The sequence below is a fragment of the Oncorhynchus tshawytscha genome, linkage group LG13 (assembly GCF_018296145.1).
Source record: "Oncorhynchus tshawytscha isolate Ot180627B linkage group LG13, Otsh_v2.0, whole genome shotgun sequence".
In the NCBI taxonomy this organism is placed as follows: domain Eukaryota; kingdom Metazoa; phylum Chordata; class Actinopteri; order Salmoniformes; family Salmonidae; genus Oncorhynchus; species Oncorhynchus tshawytscha.
The window spans coordinates 90,952,152-90,970,110 of record NC_056441.1 but is presented as its reverse complement, the minus strand read 5'-3'; the positions used below and the strand labels follow the sequence as shown (position 1 = coordinate 90,970,110).

The following is a 17,959-nucleotide window of genomic DNA, read 5'->3' as shown; positions in this document are numbered from 1 at the left end:
GACTTCAGAAACAGCAGAGAACACCCCCATCCACATCAATGAAGGGCCCAACGCAGCACCCGGAGAGAAGGGCCCAACGCAGACACCCGGAGAGAAGGGCCCAACGCAGCACCCGGAGAGAAGGGCCCAAAGCAGCACCCGGGGAGAAGGGCCCTACAGATGCAGCGCTCGGAGAGAAGGGCCCAATGCAGCACCCGGAGAGAAGTGCCCAAAGCAGCACTCAAGGAGAAGGGCCCAACGCAGCGCTGAAGGGCCCAAAGCAGCACTCCGGGAGAAGGGCCCAACGCAGCCTCCAGAGAAGGGCCTAACGCAGCGCCGGGGAGAAGGGCCCAAAGCAGCACTCAAGGAGAAGGGCCCAATGGCGAGAAGGGCCCAAAGCTGCACTCAGGGAGAAGGGCCCAATGCAGCGCTGGGAGAGGGCCTGAAAGCTGCACTCAGGGAGAAGGGCCAACGCAGCACCCGGAGAGAAGGGCCCAACGCAGCACCCGGAGAGAAGGGCCCAATGCAACACCATGGAGAGAAGGGCCCAACGATGTAAATATATCAGCCACTTTAGAAGGGCCCAACGCAGCGCTCGGAGAGAAGGGCCCAACGCAACACCCGGAGAGAAGGGCCCAACGCAACACCCGGAGAGAAGGGCCCAAAGCAGCGCTGGGGAGAAGGGCCCAACGCAGCGCTCGGAGAGAAGGGCCCAACGCAGCTCGGGGAGAAGGGCCCAATCAGCGCTCAGGGAGAAGGGCCTATGCAGCTCTGGGAGAAGGGCCCAACGCAGCACTCTGGGAGAAGGGCCAAACACAGCACCCGGGAAGAAGGGCCCAACACAGCATTGTCGACGAGAAGGGCCCAAGCAGCGCCCGGGGAGAAGGGCCCAACGCAGCACTCGGCGAGAAGGGCCCAACGCAGCGCCGGCGAGAAGGGCCCAATGCAGCACCCGGAGAGAAGGGCCCAACGCAGCACCCGGGGAAAAAGGGCCCAACGCAGCACCCGGAGAGAAGGGCCCAAAGCAGCACCCGGGAGAGAAGGGCTCAACGCAGCGCTCGGAGAGAAGGGCCCAATGCAGCACCCGGAGAGAAGTGCCCAAAGCAGCACTCAAGGAGAAGGGCCCAACGCAGCGCTCGGGGAGAAGGGCCCAAAGCAGCACTCCGGGAGAAGGGCCCAACGCAGCGCTCGGAGAGAAGGGCCCAACGCAGCAATCTGGGAGAAGTGCCCAACGCAGCGCTCCGGGAGAAGGGCCCAACGCAGCGCTCGGGGAGAAGGGCCCAACGCAGCGCTCGGAGAGAAGGGCCCAACGCAGCGCTCGGGGAGAAGAGCCCAGCGCAGCACTTGGGGAGAAGGTTCCAACGTCCACTGGCCGCAAAAAAATATATATATATTTTTTTTAGGGGGCATTACGGCCGCACAACGGGGATGCCGCTGAGAAATTCCAGGCATTAGCAAGTGCTTGTCAAATTGTGAATGAGAGACTGATAAAGTGTGTACAGCCTGCCCAAAAAAGAAAGTTCACACAAATCGTCATTAGAGTCACGTCATGCAGCCTTACAATGTATTAAATCAACACATATATAGTCCAACGTTTGTAGAACTACATTCACATTAATAACTACATGAAATATAGAGGAATACCTGTTTCTTTGTTGTCCGCTCAACACAGAATATCCACACTCTGTCAAATCGCTTGGAGAAAAATACCCTTTCTATTTTATTCAGCTTTGTTCAATTGTATTCTTCATGCTGTAATAATATAGAACAATGCCACGGAATTCTAAGCAAATCTAGCCTGCTGAATGAACTAGTGTAGCCCACAGCCATGTGGCATAGCCAGATCAGGACCTAACATAAGGACAACTAAGAGTATGTTATTCTGTTCTTCTGAAATAGACCACATTTCCTTTATATCGTGTTTCTTTAGACCTGTCTAAAACAAATAATGGATTTATTGTGAAGGTGTAGACTATATTACATGGATTTTTTAGACTTTTTTAAAAATGTAGATGTTCCAAAGGTCTGCATCAGTGGCTTGTGTGGAAGACAGGAAATGCTAAATGTGTTTATGTTAATTAACGGTCAATTACCGTGAGACCGACAGTTATTTGCTTGACAATCACCGGCTGACAAATGTTCGTGACCGCCCCAGCCCTACCCCTTCCCTAACCCTGGTATTGGGACAAATATATATATTTTTTTACAATCTGTAGATGAATGCCAGTTAGTTGTTCATCTGCAGTGTTACTTCTCTAACCTGAAAAGCTCAAACACCTAAGCTACACCCTACATACAATCCAACAGTACCACAGTTGTGTGCAAATTTAAAACTGTTGAATAAATTGTATTTCTGTTGGAAGCAGGCACCATGGTTCTGTAGGTCCTCTACTGTTGAATAAATTGTGTTTCTGTTGGAAGTTCAAATCAAATCAAAAGCATATCAAACTTGATTTGTCACATGCGCCGAATACAACAAGTGTAGACCTTACTGTGAAATGCTTACTTACAGGCACCAATATGGTTCTGTAGGTCCTCTACTGTTGAATAAATGGTGTTTCTGTTGGAAGCAGGCACCAATATGGTTCTGTAGGTCCTCTACTGTTGAATAAATGGTGTTTCTGTTGGAAGCAGGCACCATGGTTCTGTAGGTCCTCTACTGTTGAATAAATGGTATTTCTGTTGGAAGCAGGCACCATGGTTCTGTAGGTCCTCTACTGTTGAATAAATGGTATTTCTGTTGCAAGCAGGCACCATGGTTCTGTAGGTCCTCTACTGTTGAATAAATTGTATTTCTGTTGGAAGCAGGCACCATGGTTCTGTAGGTCCTCTACTGTTGAATAAATGGTATTTCTGTTGCAAGCAGGCACCATGGTTCTGTAGGTCCTCTACTGTTGAATAAATGGTATTTCTGTTGGAAGCAGGCACCAATATGGTTCCGTAAGTCCTCTACTGTTGAATAAATGGTATTTCTGTTGGAAGCAGGCACCAATATGGTTCTGTAGGTCCTCTACCGTTGAATAAATGGTGTTTCTGTTGGAAGCAGGCACCATGGATCTGTAGGTCCTCTACTGTTGAATAAATGGTATTTCTGTTGGAAGCAGGCACCAATATGGTTCCGTAAGTCCTCTACTGTTGAATAAATGGTATTTCTGTTGGAAGCAGGCACCAATATGGTTCTGTAGGTCCTCTACCGTTGAATAAATGGTGTTTCTGTTGGAAGCAGGCACCATGGATCTGTAGGTCCTCTACTGTTGAATAAATGGTATTTCTGTTGGAAGCAGGCACCATGGTTCTGTAGGTCCTCTACTGTTGAATAAATGGTATTTCTGTTGGAAGCAGGCACCAATATGGTTCTGTAGGTCCTCTACTGTTGAATAAATGGTATTTCTGTTGGAAGCAGGCACCAATATGGTTCTGTAGGTCCTCTACTGTTGAATAAATGGTATTTCTGTTGGAAGCAGGCACCATGGTTCTGTAGGTCCTCTACTGTTGAATAAATGGTATTTCTGTTGGAAGCAGGCACCATGGTTCTGTAGGTCCTCTACTGTTGTATAAATTGTATTTCTGTTGGAAGCAGGCACCATGGTTCCGTAGGTCCTCTACTGTTGAATAAATGGTATTTCTGTTGATAGTTCAAATCAAATCAAAAGCATATCAAACTTGATTTGTCACATGCGCCGAATACAACAAGTGTAGACCTTACTGTGAAATGCTTACTTACAGGCACCAATATGGTTCTGTAGGTCCTCTACTGTTGAATAAATGGTATTTCTGTTGGAAGCGGGCACCATGGTTCCGTAGGTCCTCTATGAGGCCTTATTTAGTTGTGCTGATTAAATGAAACACCAGGATTTAAGCTTGTTATAAATAGACTACTGTAGGATGAAATATATGTCAACCAAGTACTCAGTAGGTAAGGATTGTAGCAAGTGGAGGGGATATCTTTCAGTATAAGCAAGCATCCAAATGTATGATTCTGGAAGTTTGTTAGCTATAGAAATCATTGAAGTCAGGGGCGTTTTAAGACGATATAAAAAACGATATATGGCTAGACGTTTGGATGCCTGCAGTATCATGTTGAAGAAATTAGTTAAAACTGTTGAACCACTTCCTTTATTTAATCAACAGGAAATCGGTATGTTTATTCAGAATGACTGTATTGATAAAATTGTTAAGGCAACCCCAAAAAACATGTTTCAAAATTTATTCGGGAACAGTGTCCCCTTCCACGGGACGGTTGAGCTAACGTAGGCTAATGCGAGGTTGTAAGTCTCAAAAAGAAATCCCAGGACATAGACATATCTGATATTGTCAGAAAGCTTAAATTCTAATCTAACTTCACTGTCCAATTTACAGTAGCTATTACAGTGAAAGGAGAGGAGGGTGCACAATTTTGCACATAAAAAGTTATTAACAAACAAATTAGGCATATTTGGGCAGTCTCGATACAACATTTTGAACAGAAATGCAATGGCTCATTGAATCAGTCTAAAACTTTGCACATACATTGCTGTCATCTAGTGGCCATAATGCATATTGCACCTGGGCTGAAATATACATTATCGAATTTCTCTTGCATTTCAATGATGATGGTACAAAAACAACACAAAAGAAGGGTTGGGTTTTCAGAACCCCAAAAGTAGTCTAATGTTGAGATCAGTCCCAACCCAAGGGACACGTGTGCATTTCGAAGGTATAGGGTCACTTTCAACATCCAGTCTAAAACACACTATGAAACATCTTTAGTGACTCACAAACCTGGACGTTTTTACTTTGTGAAAATATATTTTTTCTCAAACATTTGCTTATGATTATAAATATCTATAACGTTCCATAATTGTTTTGAAAAACAACAAATCCATTCCATTTATTTAGAATAAGAAGATATACAATACATCTATTCAGTTTCTTTAAATATTTTAGCCTGAATACAAATAGGAATGCATAGAATCCTAGTCACCAGCCAGAGAACGCCCCTAAAGTTCAATACCCGTCTGTTTATGGTATAAGGGCTTGCTTCTGAAAACAGCACTTATACATCCTCTCTTAAAAGACCTCTAAGAACAATGTATCAGTTGGTGACAAAGTGTGTTTTAAGACCGTTACATAGGAGGATTCGAGAGAGCTGTGGTGACTGAGAGAGCAGGACGAAGACTAGCGAGAGCTGTGGTGACTGTTAGAGGAGGAGCAGGAGGAGGAGGACTAGAGAGAGCTGTGGTGACTGAGAGAGCAGGACGAAGACTAGCGAGAGCTGTGGTGACTGTTAGAGGAGGAGCAGGAGGAGGAGGACTAGAGAGAGCTGTGGTGACAGAGAGGAGGAGGACTAGAGAGAACTGTGGTGACTGTTAGAGGAGGAGGAGGATTAGAGAGAGCTGTGGTGACTGAGATGAGGAGGACTAGAGAGAACTGTGGTGACTGTGAGAGATGGAGGAGGACTAAAGAGAGCTGTGGTGACTGTGAGAGCAGGAGGAGGACTAGAGAGAGCTGTGGTGACTGTGAGATGAGGAGGAGGACAAGAGAGAGCTGTGGTGACTGTGAGATGAGGAGGAGGACAAGAGAGAGCTGTGGTGACTGAGATGAGGAGGACTAGAGAGAGCTGTGGTGACTGTTAGAGCAGGAGGAGGACTAGAGAGAGCTGTGGTGACTGAGATGAGGAGGACTAGAGAGAGCTGTGGTGACTGTGAGAGCCATGGAGGAGGACTAAAGAGAGCTGTGGTGACTGTGAGAGCAGGAGGAGGACTAGAGAGAGCTGTGGTGACTGAGATGAGGAGGACTAGAGAGAGCTGTGGTGACTGAGATGAGGAGGACTAGAGAGAGCTGTGGTGACTGAGATGAGGAGGACTAGAGAGAGCTGTGGTGACTGAAACTAGGAGCAGGAGGAGGAGGACTAGAGAGAGCTGTGGTGACTGTGAGAGCAGGACGAAGACTAGCAAGAGCTGTGGTGACCGTTAGAGGAGGAGCAGGAGTACTAGAGAGAGCTGTGGTGACTGTGAGAGCAGGAGGAGGACTAGAGAGAGCTGTGGTGACTGAGATGAGGAGGACTAGAGAGAGCTGTGGTGACTGTGAGAGCAGGAGGAGGACCAGAGAGCTGTGGTGACTGTGAGACTAGGAGCAGGAGGAGGAGGACTAGAGAGAGCTGTGGTGACTGAGAGAGGAGGATCAGGAGGAGGACTAGAGAGAGCTGTGGTGACTGTGAGAGCAAGACGAAGACTAGCGAGAGCTGTGGTGACTGTTAGAGGAGGAGCAGGAGGAGGAGGACTAGAGAGAGCTGTGGTGACAGAGAGGAGGATCAGGAGGAGGACTAGAGAGAGCTGTGGTGACTGTGAGAGCAAGACGAAGACTAGCGAGAGCTGTGGTGACTGTTAGAGGAGGAGCAGGAGGAGGAGGACTAGAGAGAGCTGTGGTGACTGAGAGAGGAGGATCAGGAGGAGGACTAGAGAGAGCTGTGGTGACTGTGAGAGCAGCAGGAAGACTAGAGAGAGCTGTGGTGACTGTGAGAGGAGGAGGACTAGAGAGAGCTGTGGTGACTGTGAGAGGAGGAGTACTAGAGAGAGCTGTGGTGACTGAGATGAGGAGGACTAGAGAGAGCTGTGGTGACTGAGATGAGGAGGACTAGAGAGAGCTGTGGTGACTGTGAGAGCAGGAGGAGGACCAGAGAGCTGTGGTGACTGTGAGACTAGGAGCAGGAGGAGGAGGACTAGAGAGAGCTGTGGTGACAGTGAGAGGAGGAGGATACTCAAGTGATACACACAGAGAGAACATATAGGCTGCATCCCAATTCTCTACACTTGCACTTCCACAATTCCTGTCATTGATCTCAAAGTGTTTCATTGGTGTAATCATTGCCTAGAGGGTTTCCACCGTGGTTAAATCTATGATGGGACTTCGGGAAAAGGGTGAAAAGACAATCGGGATGTAGAAATAGAGAACATAGAGTAGGCAAGATGGGTCACATGGCCTCCTGGCATGGTTCCATTGTCCTTACATTAACTCAGTCTTCTTGGTCGATGGAGATTTGGGACATGGCTCCCCTCCCATTCATGTATATTCACCTTCTCATCAAGATGCTCAAGTTCGTTGTTTGTTCTTTTATACATTTCCTCCATATATTATATATTAAACATTCCACTATAATTGCTTTCCGTCCCAAACAATCCTATTCTTTCACAACAACCTTTCTGCGTTGCATTCTGTAAATTCTGAGTCCATCAAACAGGAAGTGCAACAGGAAGTGACGTCATCCTCATTCGGGTGATTTGACCTGCTTTTTCTGTCCGTTGACAATGATCTTTAGAACGTTGGTGAGGTCCATCATCTTTCCCAACATCTCCATGATGTCTTGGTGGTCCCTGGCTCCTTCGATAAACTCCTCCAGAGTCAACTCACCTGGAGGTGTGAACAATTCAAAAATATATAGAACAAGATACACAGAGGATAGAGGATGGCAATTAAAAGCATTATAAAGCTAACTTAAACTCCACCCCCTAGAATATCTATCTGTACTATGGGCAAGCTCACCCCGTTTCAATAAATGTACATATCTAAATGTTGATCGTTCTTACCTTCGTTATTTATGTCAACCTTCTCATAGATGAGGCTCACAATCTCCTCCGTAGGAGGGTCATAACATCTGGTGATGTCCTGGATAGCCTGAAGTAATCAAAACAGAACAAAGAGCTGAAGTCACAGAGAATATCATTAGGAATAAGCGTTTTTATACTTTCATGTCATCCTCTGGGGTTTTGTCATCCTCTGGGGTTCTGTCATCCTGTCATCCTCTGGGGTTCTGTCATCCTCTGGGTGTTCTGTCATCCTCTGGGATTCCTGTCATCCCCTGGGGTTCTGTCATCCTCTGGGGTTTTGTCATCCTCTGGGGTTTTGTCATCCTCTGGGGTTCTGTCATCCTCTGGGAGTCCTGTCATCCTCTGGGAGTCCTGTCATCCTCTGGGAGTTCTGTCATCCTTTGGGAGTTCTGTCATCCTCTGGGTGTTCTGTCATCCCCTGGGATTTTGTCATCCTCTGGGATTCTGTCACCCTCTGGGGTTCTGTCATCCTCTGGGGTTCTGTCATCCTGTCATCCTCTGGCTATTCTGTCATCCTCTGGCTATTCTGTCATCCTCTGGCTATTCTGTCATCCTCTGGCTATTCTGTCATCCTCTGGCTATTCTGTCATCCTCTGGGATTCTGTCATCCTGTCATCCTCTGGGGTTCTGTCATCCTCTGGGATTCTGTCATCCTGTCATCCTCTGGGGTTCTGTCATCCTCTGGGGTTCTGTCATCCTCTGGGGTTCTGTCATCCTGTCATCCTCTGGGGTTCTGTCATCCTCTGGGGTTCAGTCATCCTCTGGGATTCTGTCATCATCTGGGTATTCTGTCATCCTCTGGGTATTCTGTCATCCTCTGGGTATTCTGTCATCCTCTGGGATCCTGTCATCCTCTGGGATCCTGTCATCCTCTGGGATCCTGTCATCCTCTGGGGTTCTGTCGTCCCCTGGGGTTCTGTCATCCTCTAGGATTATGTCATCCTCTGGGGTTCTGTCATCCTCTGGGGTTCTGCCATCTTGTCATCCTCTGGGGTTCTGTCATCCTGTCATCCTCTGGGACTCTGTCATCCTCTGGGATCCTGTCATCCTTTTGGGTTCTGTCATCCTCTGGGATTCTGTCATCCTCTGGGGTTCTGTCATCCTCTGGGGTTCTGTCATCCTCTGGGGTTCTGTCATCCTCTGGGGTTCTGTCATCCTGTCATCCTCTGGGACTCTGTCATCCTCTGGGATCCTGTCATCCTTTTGGGTTCTGTCATCCTCTGGGGTTCTGTCATCCTTTTGGGTTCTGTCATCCTCTGGGATGGGACTTCCCAACATATATATATATATATTTTTACCAGTCATTTCCTTTCAAATCAGTGAAAGGAAGTGAACAAGTGCACACTTTAGTAGGAACTCTGTTACCCTATAAGAGCTTGAGTAGTCAGTAGCATTGTCCGATTGGTCTACTCTGAGATGTAAAGTGGTAACTCCAGGCCCCAGAATATATCCTCAGATAGAGTCCGTTGACCGTTTGGACTGTTTGAAGCTATCAAGCCAATCCAAAACAGTCAGTTACAGTTACGTTTTTTTTTTATAGCACTCTACTTTCTTAGTTCACCGATAAGCCTTAAAAGAAAAACTCTTATAGGAAATGTTTCCTCTAAACAGGATAAGAATTTTTTTTGAATGACTGTGTCCTTGTGGTGACTTAAATAGGACCTCTAACAGGATAAATGTAAAAAAATGAATCCAACTCAGAATTCTACAGACAGTATCTTTTTCTGCTACATAATTTCCAGTGTAGCTAGCTAGCAAAGCAGCAGATTGATCGACAACATACAGTAGTGAGGGATATATTTAGGTTAGGATTAGATTAGCAACCTTTTGTTGATGTGTACCGTCTAGTTGTCGGCTATTTAAACCTTTCTGATCCCTTCACAGTTAATCTCTCTGAAGTCTATATTTCAGTGGCGATATAGAGAGTTTATAATGTTCCTCAAGGCTCTGAGCCTGATAAAGATGGCTGTATAAAAATCACAGCGACTAAATGACATAAATAATAAATAAATATAGAAGCCCACCTTGAATATTGTCCCCATTTCATCTTGGTCAATCTTGCCGTTTCCGTCCTGATCGAAAAGTTTGAAGTACCATTTCAGTTTCTGGTTGATTTCTCCTTTCAGCATCAGACTGACTGCTGCTATGTACTCTACGAAGTCTATATATCCATCCTGGAAGAGAGAGAGATAAATATGATTGTTAGACAACAACAAAAAAGAGAATAGATACTTACTATAACTTTCTGGTTAACACCAACACCTAATGTAATTATAATATCCCAGTAAAGTTGCCTCTAATGGAAGCCTCTCATGGATGCCTCTCACGGATGCCTCTCACGGATGCCTCTCAAGGATGCCTCTCAAAGATGCCTCTCACGGATGCCTCTCAAAGTTGCCTCTCAAGGATGCCTCTCAAGGATGCCTCTCACAGATGCCTCTCAAAGTTGCCTCTCGCGATGGTCTAAGTCAGGTATACCCAGAGTGCTGAGGGTATGCCAAATTTCCAACGGGGCTATACATATGGGTGAGTTTTGTTCTCACTGCCAAAAAATTTAATGAAACCATCTAGTGTTCAGCGAAATAACAACACAATGTCAAATACAGGTAGCCTAGTTGAGGAGGAATGGGAGAAGGTCATGTGGTCTGATGAGACAAAAATAGAGCTTTTTGGTCTAAACTCCACTCGCCGTGTTTGGAGGAAGAAGAAGGATGAGTACAACCCCAAGAACACCATCCCAACCATGCAGCATGGAGATAGAAACATCATTCTTTGGGGATGCTTTTCTGCAAAGGGGACAGGACGACTGCACCGTATTGAGGGGAGGATGGATGGGGCCATGTATCGCGAGATCTTGGCAAACAACCTCCTTCCCTCAGTAAGGGGTCGTGGCATGGGTCGTGGCTGGGTCTTCCAGCATGACAACGACCCGAAACACACAGCCAGGGCAACTAAGGAGTGGCTCCGTAAGAAGCATCTCAAGGTCCTGGAGTGGCCTAGACCTGAACCCAATAGAAAATCTTTGGAGGGAGTTGAAAGTCCATATTGCCCAGAGACAGCCCCGAAACCTGAAGGATCTGGAGAAGGTCTGTATGGAGGAGTGGGCCAAAATCCCTGCTGCAGTGTGTGCAAACCTGGTCAAGAACTACAGGAAACATATGATCTCTGTAATTGCAAACAAAGGTTTCTGTACCAAATATTAGGTTCTGCTTTTCTGATGTATCAAATAATTATGTCATGCAATAAAATGCAAATTAATTACTTAAAAATCATACAATTCTGGATTTTTGTTTTAGATTCCGTCTCTCACAGTTGAAGTGTACCTATGATAAAGATTACAGACCACTACATGCTTTGTAAGTAGGAAAACCTGCAAAATCGGCAGTGTATCAAATACTTATTCTCCCCACTGTAGATACTTTTGTACCTGTTTCCTCCAGCATCTTCACAAGGTCCTTTGCTGTTGTTCTGGAATTGATTTGCACTTTTCGCACCAAAGTACGTTCATCTCTAGGAGACAGAACGCGTCTTTCCTGAGCGGTATGACGGCTGCATGGTCCCATGGTGTTTATATTTGCGTACTATTGTTTATACAGATGAACATGGTACCTTCAGGCGTTTGGAAATTTCTCCCAGGGATGAACCAGACTTGTGGAGGTCTACAATTTTTTTTTCTGAGGTTTGGGCTGATTTCTTTTGATTTTCCCATGATGTCAAGTAAAGAGGCACTGAGTTTGAAGGTAGGCCTTGAAATACATCCACAGGTACACCTCCAATTGAACTACAGTGGGGCAAAAAGTATTCAGTCCTCTGTCAATGCCAACAAAGGGTATATAACAAAGTATTGAGATAAATATTTGTTATTGACCAAATACTTATTTTCCACCATAATTTGCAAATAAATTCATAAAAAATCCTACTATGTGATTTTCTGGATTTTTTTTCTAATTTCGTCTGTCATAGTTGAAGTGTACCTATGATGAAAATTACAGGCCTCTCTCATCTTTTTAAGTGGGTGAACTTGCACAATTGGTGGCTGACTAAATACATTTCTGCCCCACTGTACATCCACAGGTACACCTCCAATTGACTCAAATAATGTCAATTAGCCTATCAGAAGCTTCTAAAGCCATGACATCGTTTTCTGGAATTTTCCAAGCTGTTTAAAGGCTCAGTCAACTTAGTGTATGTAAACTTCTGACCCACTGGAATTGTGATACAGTGAATTATAAGTGAAGAAAATCTGTAGAAAATTGTTGGAAAAATTACTTGTGTCATGCAAAAAGTAGATGTCCTAACCGACTTGCCAAAACTATAGTTTGTTAACAAGAAATTTGTGGAGTGGTTGAAAAATGAGTTTTAACTACTCCAACCTAAGTGTATGTAAACTTCCGACTTCAACTATTGGTGAGAGTGGATTCTTGGGCCCTCACTAGCATGAAAACTAAATACAGGCACAGACTGTGTGTGGAAAATAATTTAAGACTGTGACTCTCTCCAATACAACCCAACATTGCAGAGTTATGTGCGTCCTTTCAAGCACACCCTTCTCATTAACCTGTGGTGAGTTATTCACCATTTTCAATGAACAAATAAGGTTTTATATGTAAGATGGTTAAATAAAGAGCAAAATTATTGATTATTATAATATTACTATTTGTGCTCTGGTCCTATAAGAGCTCATTGTCACTTCCCACGAGCCGGGTTGTGACAAAAACCTACACTCATTCTAATGTTTAATAAATGTATCGTATAGTCTGTGTGTGTGTGGCAGGCTTACAATGATGGCAAAAAACAACATTTGAGAGTGCACTGACCCTGGTGCTAGAGGGGGTACAGCTGACCCTGGTGCTAGAGGGGGTACAGCTGACCCTGGGCCTAGAGGGGGTACAGCTGACCCTGGGCCTAGAGGGGGTACAGCAGCTGACCCCCTGGGCCTAGAGGGGGTACAGCTGACCCTGGGGCTAGAGGGGGTACAGCTGACCCTGGGCCTAGAGGGGGCTGACCCTGGGCAGCTGACCCTGGGCCTAGAGGGGGTACAGCTGACCCTGGGCCTACAGCTGACCCTGGGCCTAGAGGGGGGGTACAGCTGACCCTGGGCCTAGAGGGGGTACAGCTGACCCTGGGCCTGAGAGGGGGGTACAGCTGACCCTGGGCCAGCTGACCCTGGGCCTAGGGGGGTACAGCTGACCCTGGGCCTAGAGGGGGTACAGCTGACCCTGGGCTAGAGGGGGGTACAGCTGACCCTGGTGCTAGAGGGGTACTGAGAGGGGGTACAGCTGACCCTGGGCCTAGAGGGGGTACAGCTGACCCTGGGGCTAGGGGGTACAGCTGACCCTGGTGCTAGAGGGGCTGACCCTGGTGCTACAGCTGACCCTGGTGCTAGAGGGGGGGGTACAGCTGACCAGCTGACCCTGGTGCTAGAGGGGGTACAGCTGACCCTGGTGCTAGCTGACCCTGGGGCTGAGAGGGGGTACAGCTGACCCTGGTGCTAGAGGGGGTACAGCTGACCCTGGGGCTGAGAGGGGGTACAGCTGACCCTGGTGCTAGAGGGGGTACAGCTGACCCTGGTGCTAGAGGGGGTACAGCTGACCCTGGTGCTAGAGGGGTACCCAGCTGACCCTGGTGCTAGAGGGGGTACAGCTGACCCTGGTGCTAGAGGGGGTACAGCTGACCCTGGTGCTAGAGGGGGTACAGCTGACCCTGGTGCTAGAGGGGGTACAGCTGACCCTGGTGCTAGAGGGGGTACAGCTGACGCTGACCCTGGTGCTAGAGGGGGTACAGCTGACCCTGGTGCTAGAGGGGGCACACTGACCCTGGTGCTAGAGGGGGTACAGCTGACCCTGGTGCTAGAGGGGGTACAGCTGACCCTGGGGCTAGAGGGGGTACAGCTGACCCTGGTGCTATATATCTCCCATATATTTTTTGGGGTAAATATATACAGTATATCCACATACATGTTATTGTGTTATTGACTTGTTAATTGGTGTTCTCAACTAGCCTACCTGGTTAAATAAAGGTGTTCTCAACTGGCCTACCTGGTTAAATAAAGGTGTTCTCAACTAGCCTACCTGGTTAAATAAAGGTGTTCTCAACTGGCCTACCTGGTTAAATAAAGGTGTTCTCAACTGGCCTACCTGGTTAAATAAAGGTGTTCTCAACTAGCCTACCTGGTTAAATAAAGGTGTTCTCAACTGGCCTACCTGGTTAAATAAAGGTGTTCTCAACTAACCTACCTGGTTAAATAAAGGTGTTCTCAACTAGCCTACCTGGTTAAATAAAGGTGTCCTCAACTGGCCTACCTGGTTAAATAAAGGTGTTCTCAACTGGCCTACCTGGTTAAATAAAGGTGTTCTCAACTGGCCTACCTGGTTAAATAAAGGTGTTCTCAACTAGCCTACCTGGTTAAATAAAGGTGTTCTCAACTGGCCTACCTGGTTAAATAAAGGTGTTCTCAACTAGCCTACCTGGTTAAATAAAGGTGTTCTCAACTGGCCTACCTGGTTAAATAAAGGTGTTCTCAACTGGCCTACCTGGTTAAATAAAGGTGTTCTCAACTAGCCTACCTGGTTAAATAAAGGTGTTCTCAACTGGCCTACCTGGTTAAATAAAGGTGTTCTCAACTAGCCTACCTGGTTAAATAAAGGTGTTCTCAACTGGCCTACCTGGTTAAATAAAGGTGTTCTCAACTGGCCTACCTGGTTAAATAAAGGTGTTCTCAACTGGCCTACCTGGTTAAATAAAGGTGTTCTCAACTAGCCTACCTGGTTAAATAAAGGTGTTCTCAACTGGCCTACCTGGTTAAATAAAGGTGTTCTCAACTGGCCTACCTGGTTAAATAAAGGTGTTCTCAACTGGCCGACCTGGTTAAATAAAGGTGTTCTCAACTGGCCTACCTGGTTAAATAAAGGTGTTCTCAACTGGCCTACCTGGTTAAATAAAGGTGTTCTCAACTGGTCTACCTGGTTAAATAAAGGTGTTCTCAACTAGCCTACCTGGTTAAATAAAGGTGTTCTCAACTGGCCTACCTGGTTAAATAAAGGTGTTCTCAACTGGCCTACCTGGTTAAATAAAGGTGTTCTCAACTGGCCTACCTGGTTAAATAAAGGTGTTCTCGCATCTACCTGGTTAAATAAAGGTGTTCTCAACTAGCCTACCTGGTTAAATAAAGGTGTTCTCAACTAGCCTACCTGGTTAAATAAAGGTGTTCTCAACTAGCCTACCCGGTTAAATAAAGGTGTTCTCAACTAGCCTACCTGGTTAAATAAAGGTGTTCTCAACTAGCCTACCTGGTTAAATAAAGGTGTTCTCAACTAGCCTACCTGGTGAAATAAAGGTGTTCTCAACTGGCCTACCTGGTTAAATAAAGGTGTTCTCAACTGGCCTACCTGGTTAAATAAAGGTGTTCTCAACTAGCCTACCTGGTTAAATAAAGGTGTTCTCAACTGGCCTACCTGGTTAAATAAAGGTGTTCTCAACTGGCCTACCTGGTTAAATAAAGGTGTTCTCAACTAGCCTACCTGGTTAAATAAAGGTGATCTCAACTGGCCTACCTGGTTAAATAAAGGTGTTCTCAACTAGCCTACCTGGTTAAATAAAGGTGTTCTCAACTGGCCTACCTGGTTAAATAAAGGTGTTCTCAACTAGCCTACCTGGTTAAATAAAGGTGTTCTCAACTGGCCTACCTGGTTAAATAAAGGTGTTCTCAACTAGCCTACCTGGTTAAATAAAGGTGTTCTCAACTGGCCTACCTGGTTAAATAAAGGTGTTCTCAACTGGCCTACCTGGTTAAATAAAGGTGTTCTCAACTGGCCTACCAGGTTAAATAAAGGTGTTCTCAACTGGCCTACCTGGTTAAATAAAGGTGTTCTCAACTGGCCTACCTGGTTAAATAAAGGTGTTCTCAACTGGTCTACCTGGTTAAATAAAGGTGTTCTCAACTAGCCTACCTGGTTAAATAAAGGTGTTCTCAACTAGCCTACCTGGTTAAATAAAGGTGTTCTCAACTGGCCTACCTGGTTAAATAAAGGTGTTCTCAACTGGCCTACCTGGTTAAATAAAGGTGTTCTCAACTAGCCTACCTGGTTAAATAAAGGTGTTCTCAACTAGCCTACCTGGTTAAATAAAGGTGTTCTCAACTAGCCTACCTGGTTAAATAAAGGTGTTCTCAACTAGCCTACCCGGTTAAATAAAGGTGTTCTCAACTAGCCCACCTGGTTAAATAAAGGTGTTCTCAACTAGCCTACCTGGTTAAATAAAGGTGTTCTCAACTAGCCTACCTGGTGAAATAAAGGTGTTCTCAACTGGCCTACCTGGTTAAATAAAGGTGTTCTCAACTGGCCTACCTGGTTAAATAAAGGTGTTCTCAACTAGCCTACCTGGTTAAATAAAGGTGTTCTCAACTGGCCTACCTGGTTAAATAAAGGTGTTCTCAACTGGCCTACCTGGTTAAATAAAGGTGTTCTCAACTAGCCTACCTGGTTAAATAAAGGTGTTCTCAACTGGCCTACCTGGTTAAATAAAGGTGTTCTCAACTAGCCTACCTGGTTAAATAAAGGTGTTCTCAACTGGCCTACCTGGTTAAATAAAGGTGTTCTCAACTAGCCTACCTGGTTAAATAAAGGTGTTCTCAACTAGCCTACCTGGTTAAATAAAGGTGTTCTCAACTGGCCTACCTGGTTAAATAAAGGTGTTCTCAACTGGCCTACCTGGTTAAATAAAGGTGTTCTCAACTAGCCTACCTGGTTAAATAAAGGTGTTCTCAACTGGCCTACCTGGTTAAATAAAGGTGTTCTCAACTAGCCTACCTGGTTAAATAAAGGTGTTCTCAACTGGCCTACCTGGTTAAATAAAGGTGTTCTCAACTAGCCTACCTGGTTAAATAAAGGTGTTCTCAACTGGCCTACCTGGTTAAATAAAGGTGTTCTCAACTAGCCTACCTGGTTAAATAAAGGTGAAATAAAACAAATAAAAAACATACACATACCTATATAGACATACATACTTTTTAAAATAATATACCTTTATTATTATTCCCCACAAACCCTTCCGCCGATCCCCCAATTGGAGTAAACTAATAAACACTTAGTCTTCTACCTTCAGTTTATACACATTTTACAGACACAATCTATTTTACAATTAGTTATATTTAGTTTGTTTTTAGTCCTTCCTCTATTTCTGATGTCCATCCAGTTTGATTTCTATTTGTAACTGTGCTATTTCACAACATTTCTGAACCTATATACATTTTACATTTTACAGACCCCTGTATGTTTTACATTGGTTCTCTTGTTATTAGTCCCACCCTTCAGCTCCATTCAACCCCTCCCATCTATCTCTCAACACCATCCAGTCCCAACCTTCAGCTCCATTTAACCCCTCCCATCTATCTCTGAACACCATCCATTTTTGGATTTCTATTTGCCATATATTTTTCAACTTAATTAATTCATCTTTCTATCCCTGGTGGAACCGTGTCTTTGAACAGACAGGAGAGAGAGAGAGAGAGAGAGAGAGAGAGAGAGAGAGAGAACGAGGGTCTTCTTACCCCGTCCATGTCAAAGGTAAAGAAGACCTGGTCCACGTAGCTGCTAGCTTCTTCTGTCATCCCCTGCATCTCCAGCATCGTCTTCAGCTCAAACAACGTGATGAGTCCCGAAGGAGACTCTTTCATAAACTTGTTGTACCAGTGGTGCATGTCCTCTGCCAGGATATCGTCCAGGTTAGACTCGTAGGCACCCATACTTTCTTATTCCTACAGACACGTTCTGCTTCTGCCTAGGAGAGAGGTGTGGTGTGGGCCTTGGGGTCTGGGGCCTGCCTGCAGAGAGCAGAGCCGGAGGGAGGTGAGGCGTAGTGGAGAACAACACTGCAACTGACTCTTGCTGCATTGACTCTGTCTTAATCTGCTTGAGTTAAGCCCCCCCCCCGGCTACTAAAAAAAGAGGTAACCCTATAATTGGATAACTGGACAGCTCTACCAAGAACCTGGGGACATCTAGGCTTCACCGGTGTAAAGTGAGGGGCCCCATGATTGGCTCGTTGGACAGAGACGTCCCACCCAGAGAACCGTGAGGGGGAAGAACATGCAGGTATTGGCTGAAGACCCTGGCGCTACAGCTCTGGATTAGCATTTCTAAGGAATCTCTGAGCCCACAAGGTGAAGTGTAGTCACGGAGCCCAAGTCACTTTGGCCAGACCTAATTTAGCTGCCGATGGACACACGAACCCTCCCTGCCCATCTTGGTTGTGTAGTAACGGATTACATCCCACTGGGCACACACTAGTTTGAATCAACGTTGTTTCCACATACACAGGTTTTCCCAATTGTCAAAACACATTTGCTGAAACCACATCGTAGGTATTCAAAACACTAAACAGACAATTCCCCCCCA

The 17,959-nt window shown here is 45.7% G+C and overlaps 1 protein-coding gene across 1 annotated transcript; it reads right to left on the bottom strand.

The window, feature by feature from the left end:
* Positions 1-4,078: 4,078 nt before the first annotated feature.
* On the bottom strand, positions 4,079-17,488 carry guca1c (guanylate cyclase activator 1C). The gene is made up of 4 exons (XM_042296529.1): positions 17,113-17,488; positions 9,590-9,739; positions 7,545-7,632; positions 4,079-7,368 (listed from the first exon to the last, which is right to left on the bottom strand). Exons 1-4 carry the CDS (start codon positions 17,305-17,307, stop codon positions 7,226-7,228), a joined length of 576 nt encoding a protein of 191 aa, XP_042152463.1. The 5' UTR covers positions 17,308-17,488; the 3' UTR covers positions 4,079-7,225.
* Positions 17,489-17,959: the final 471 nt, after the last annotated feature.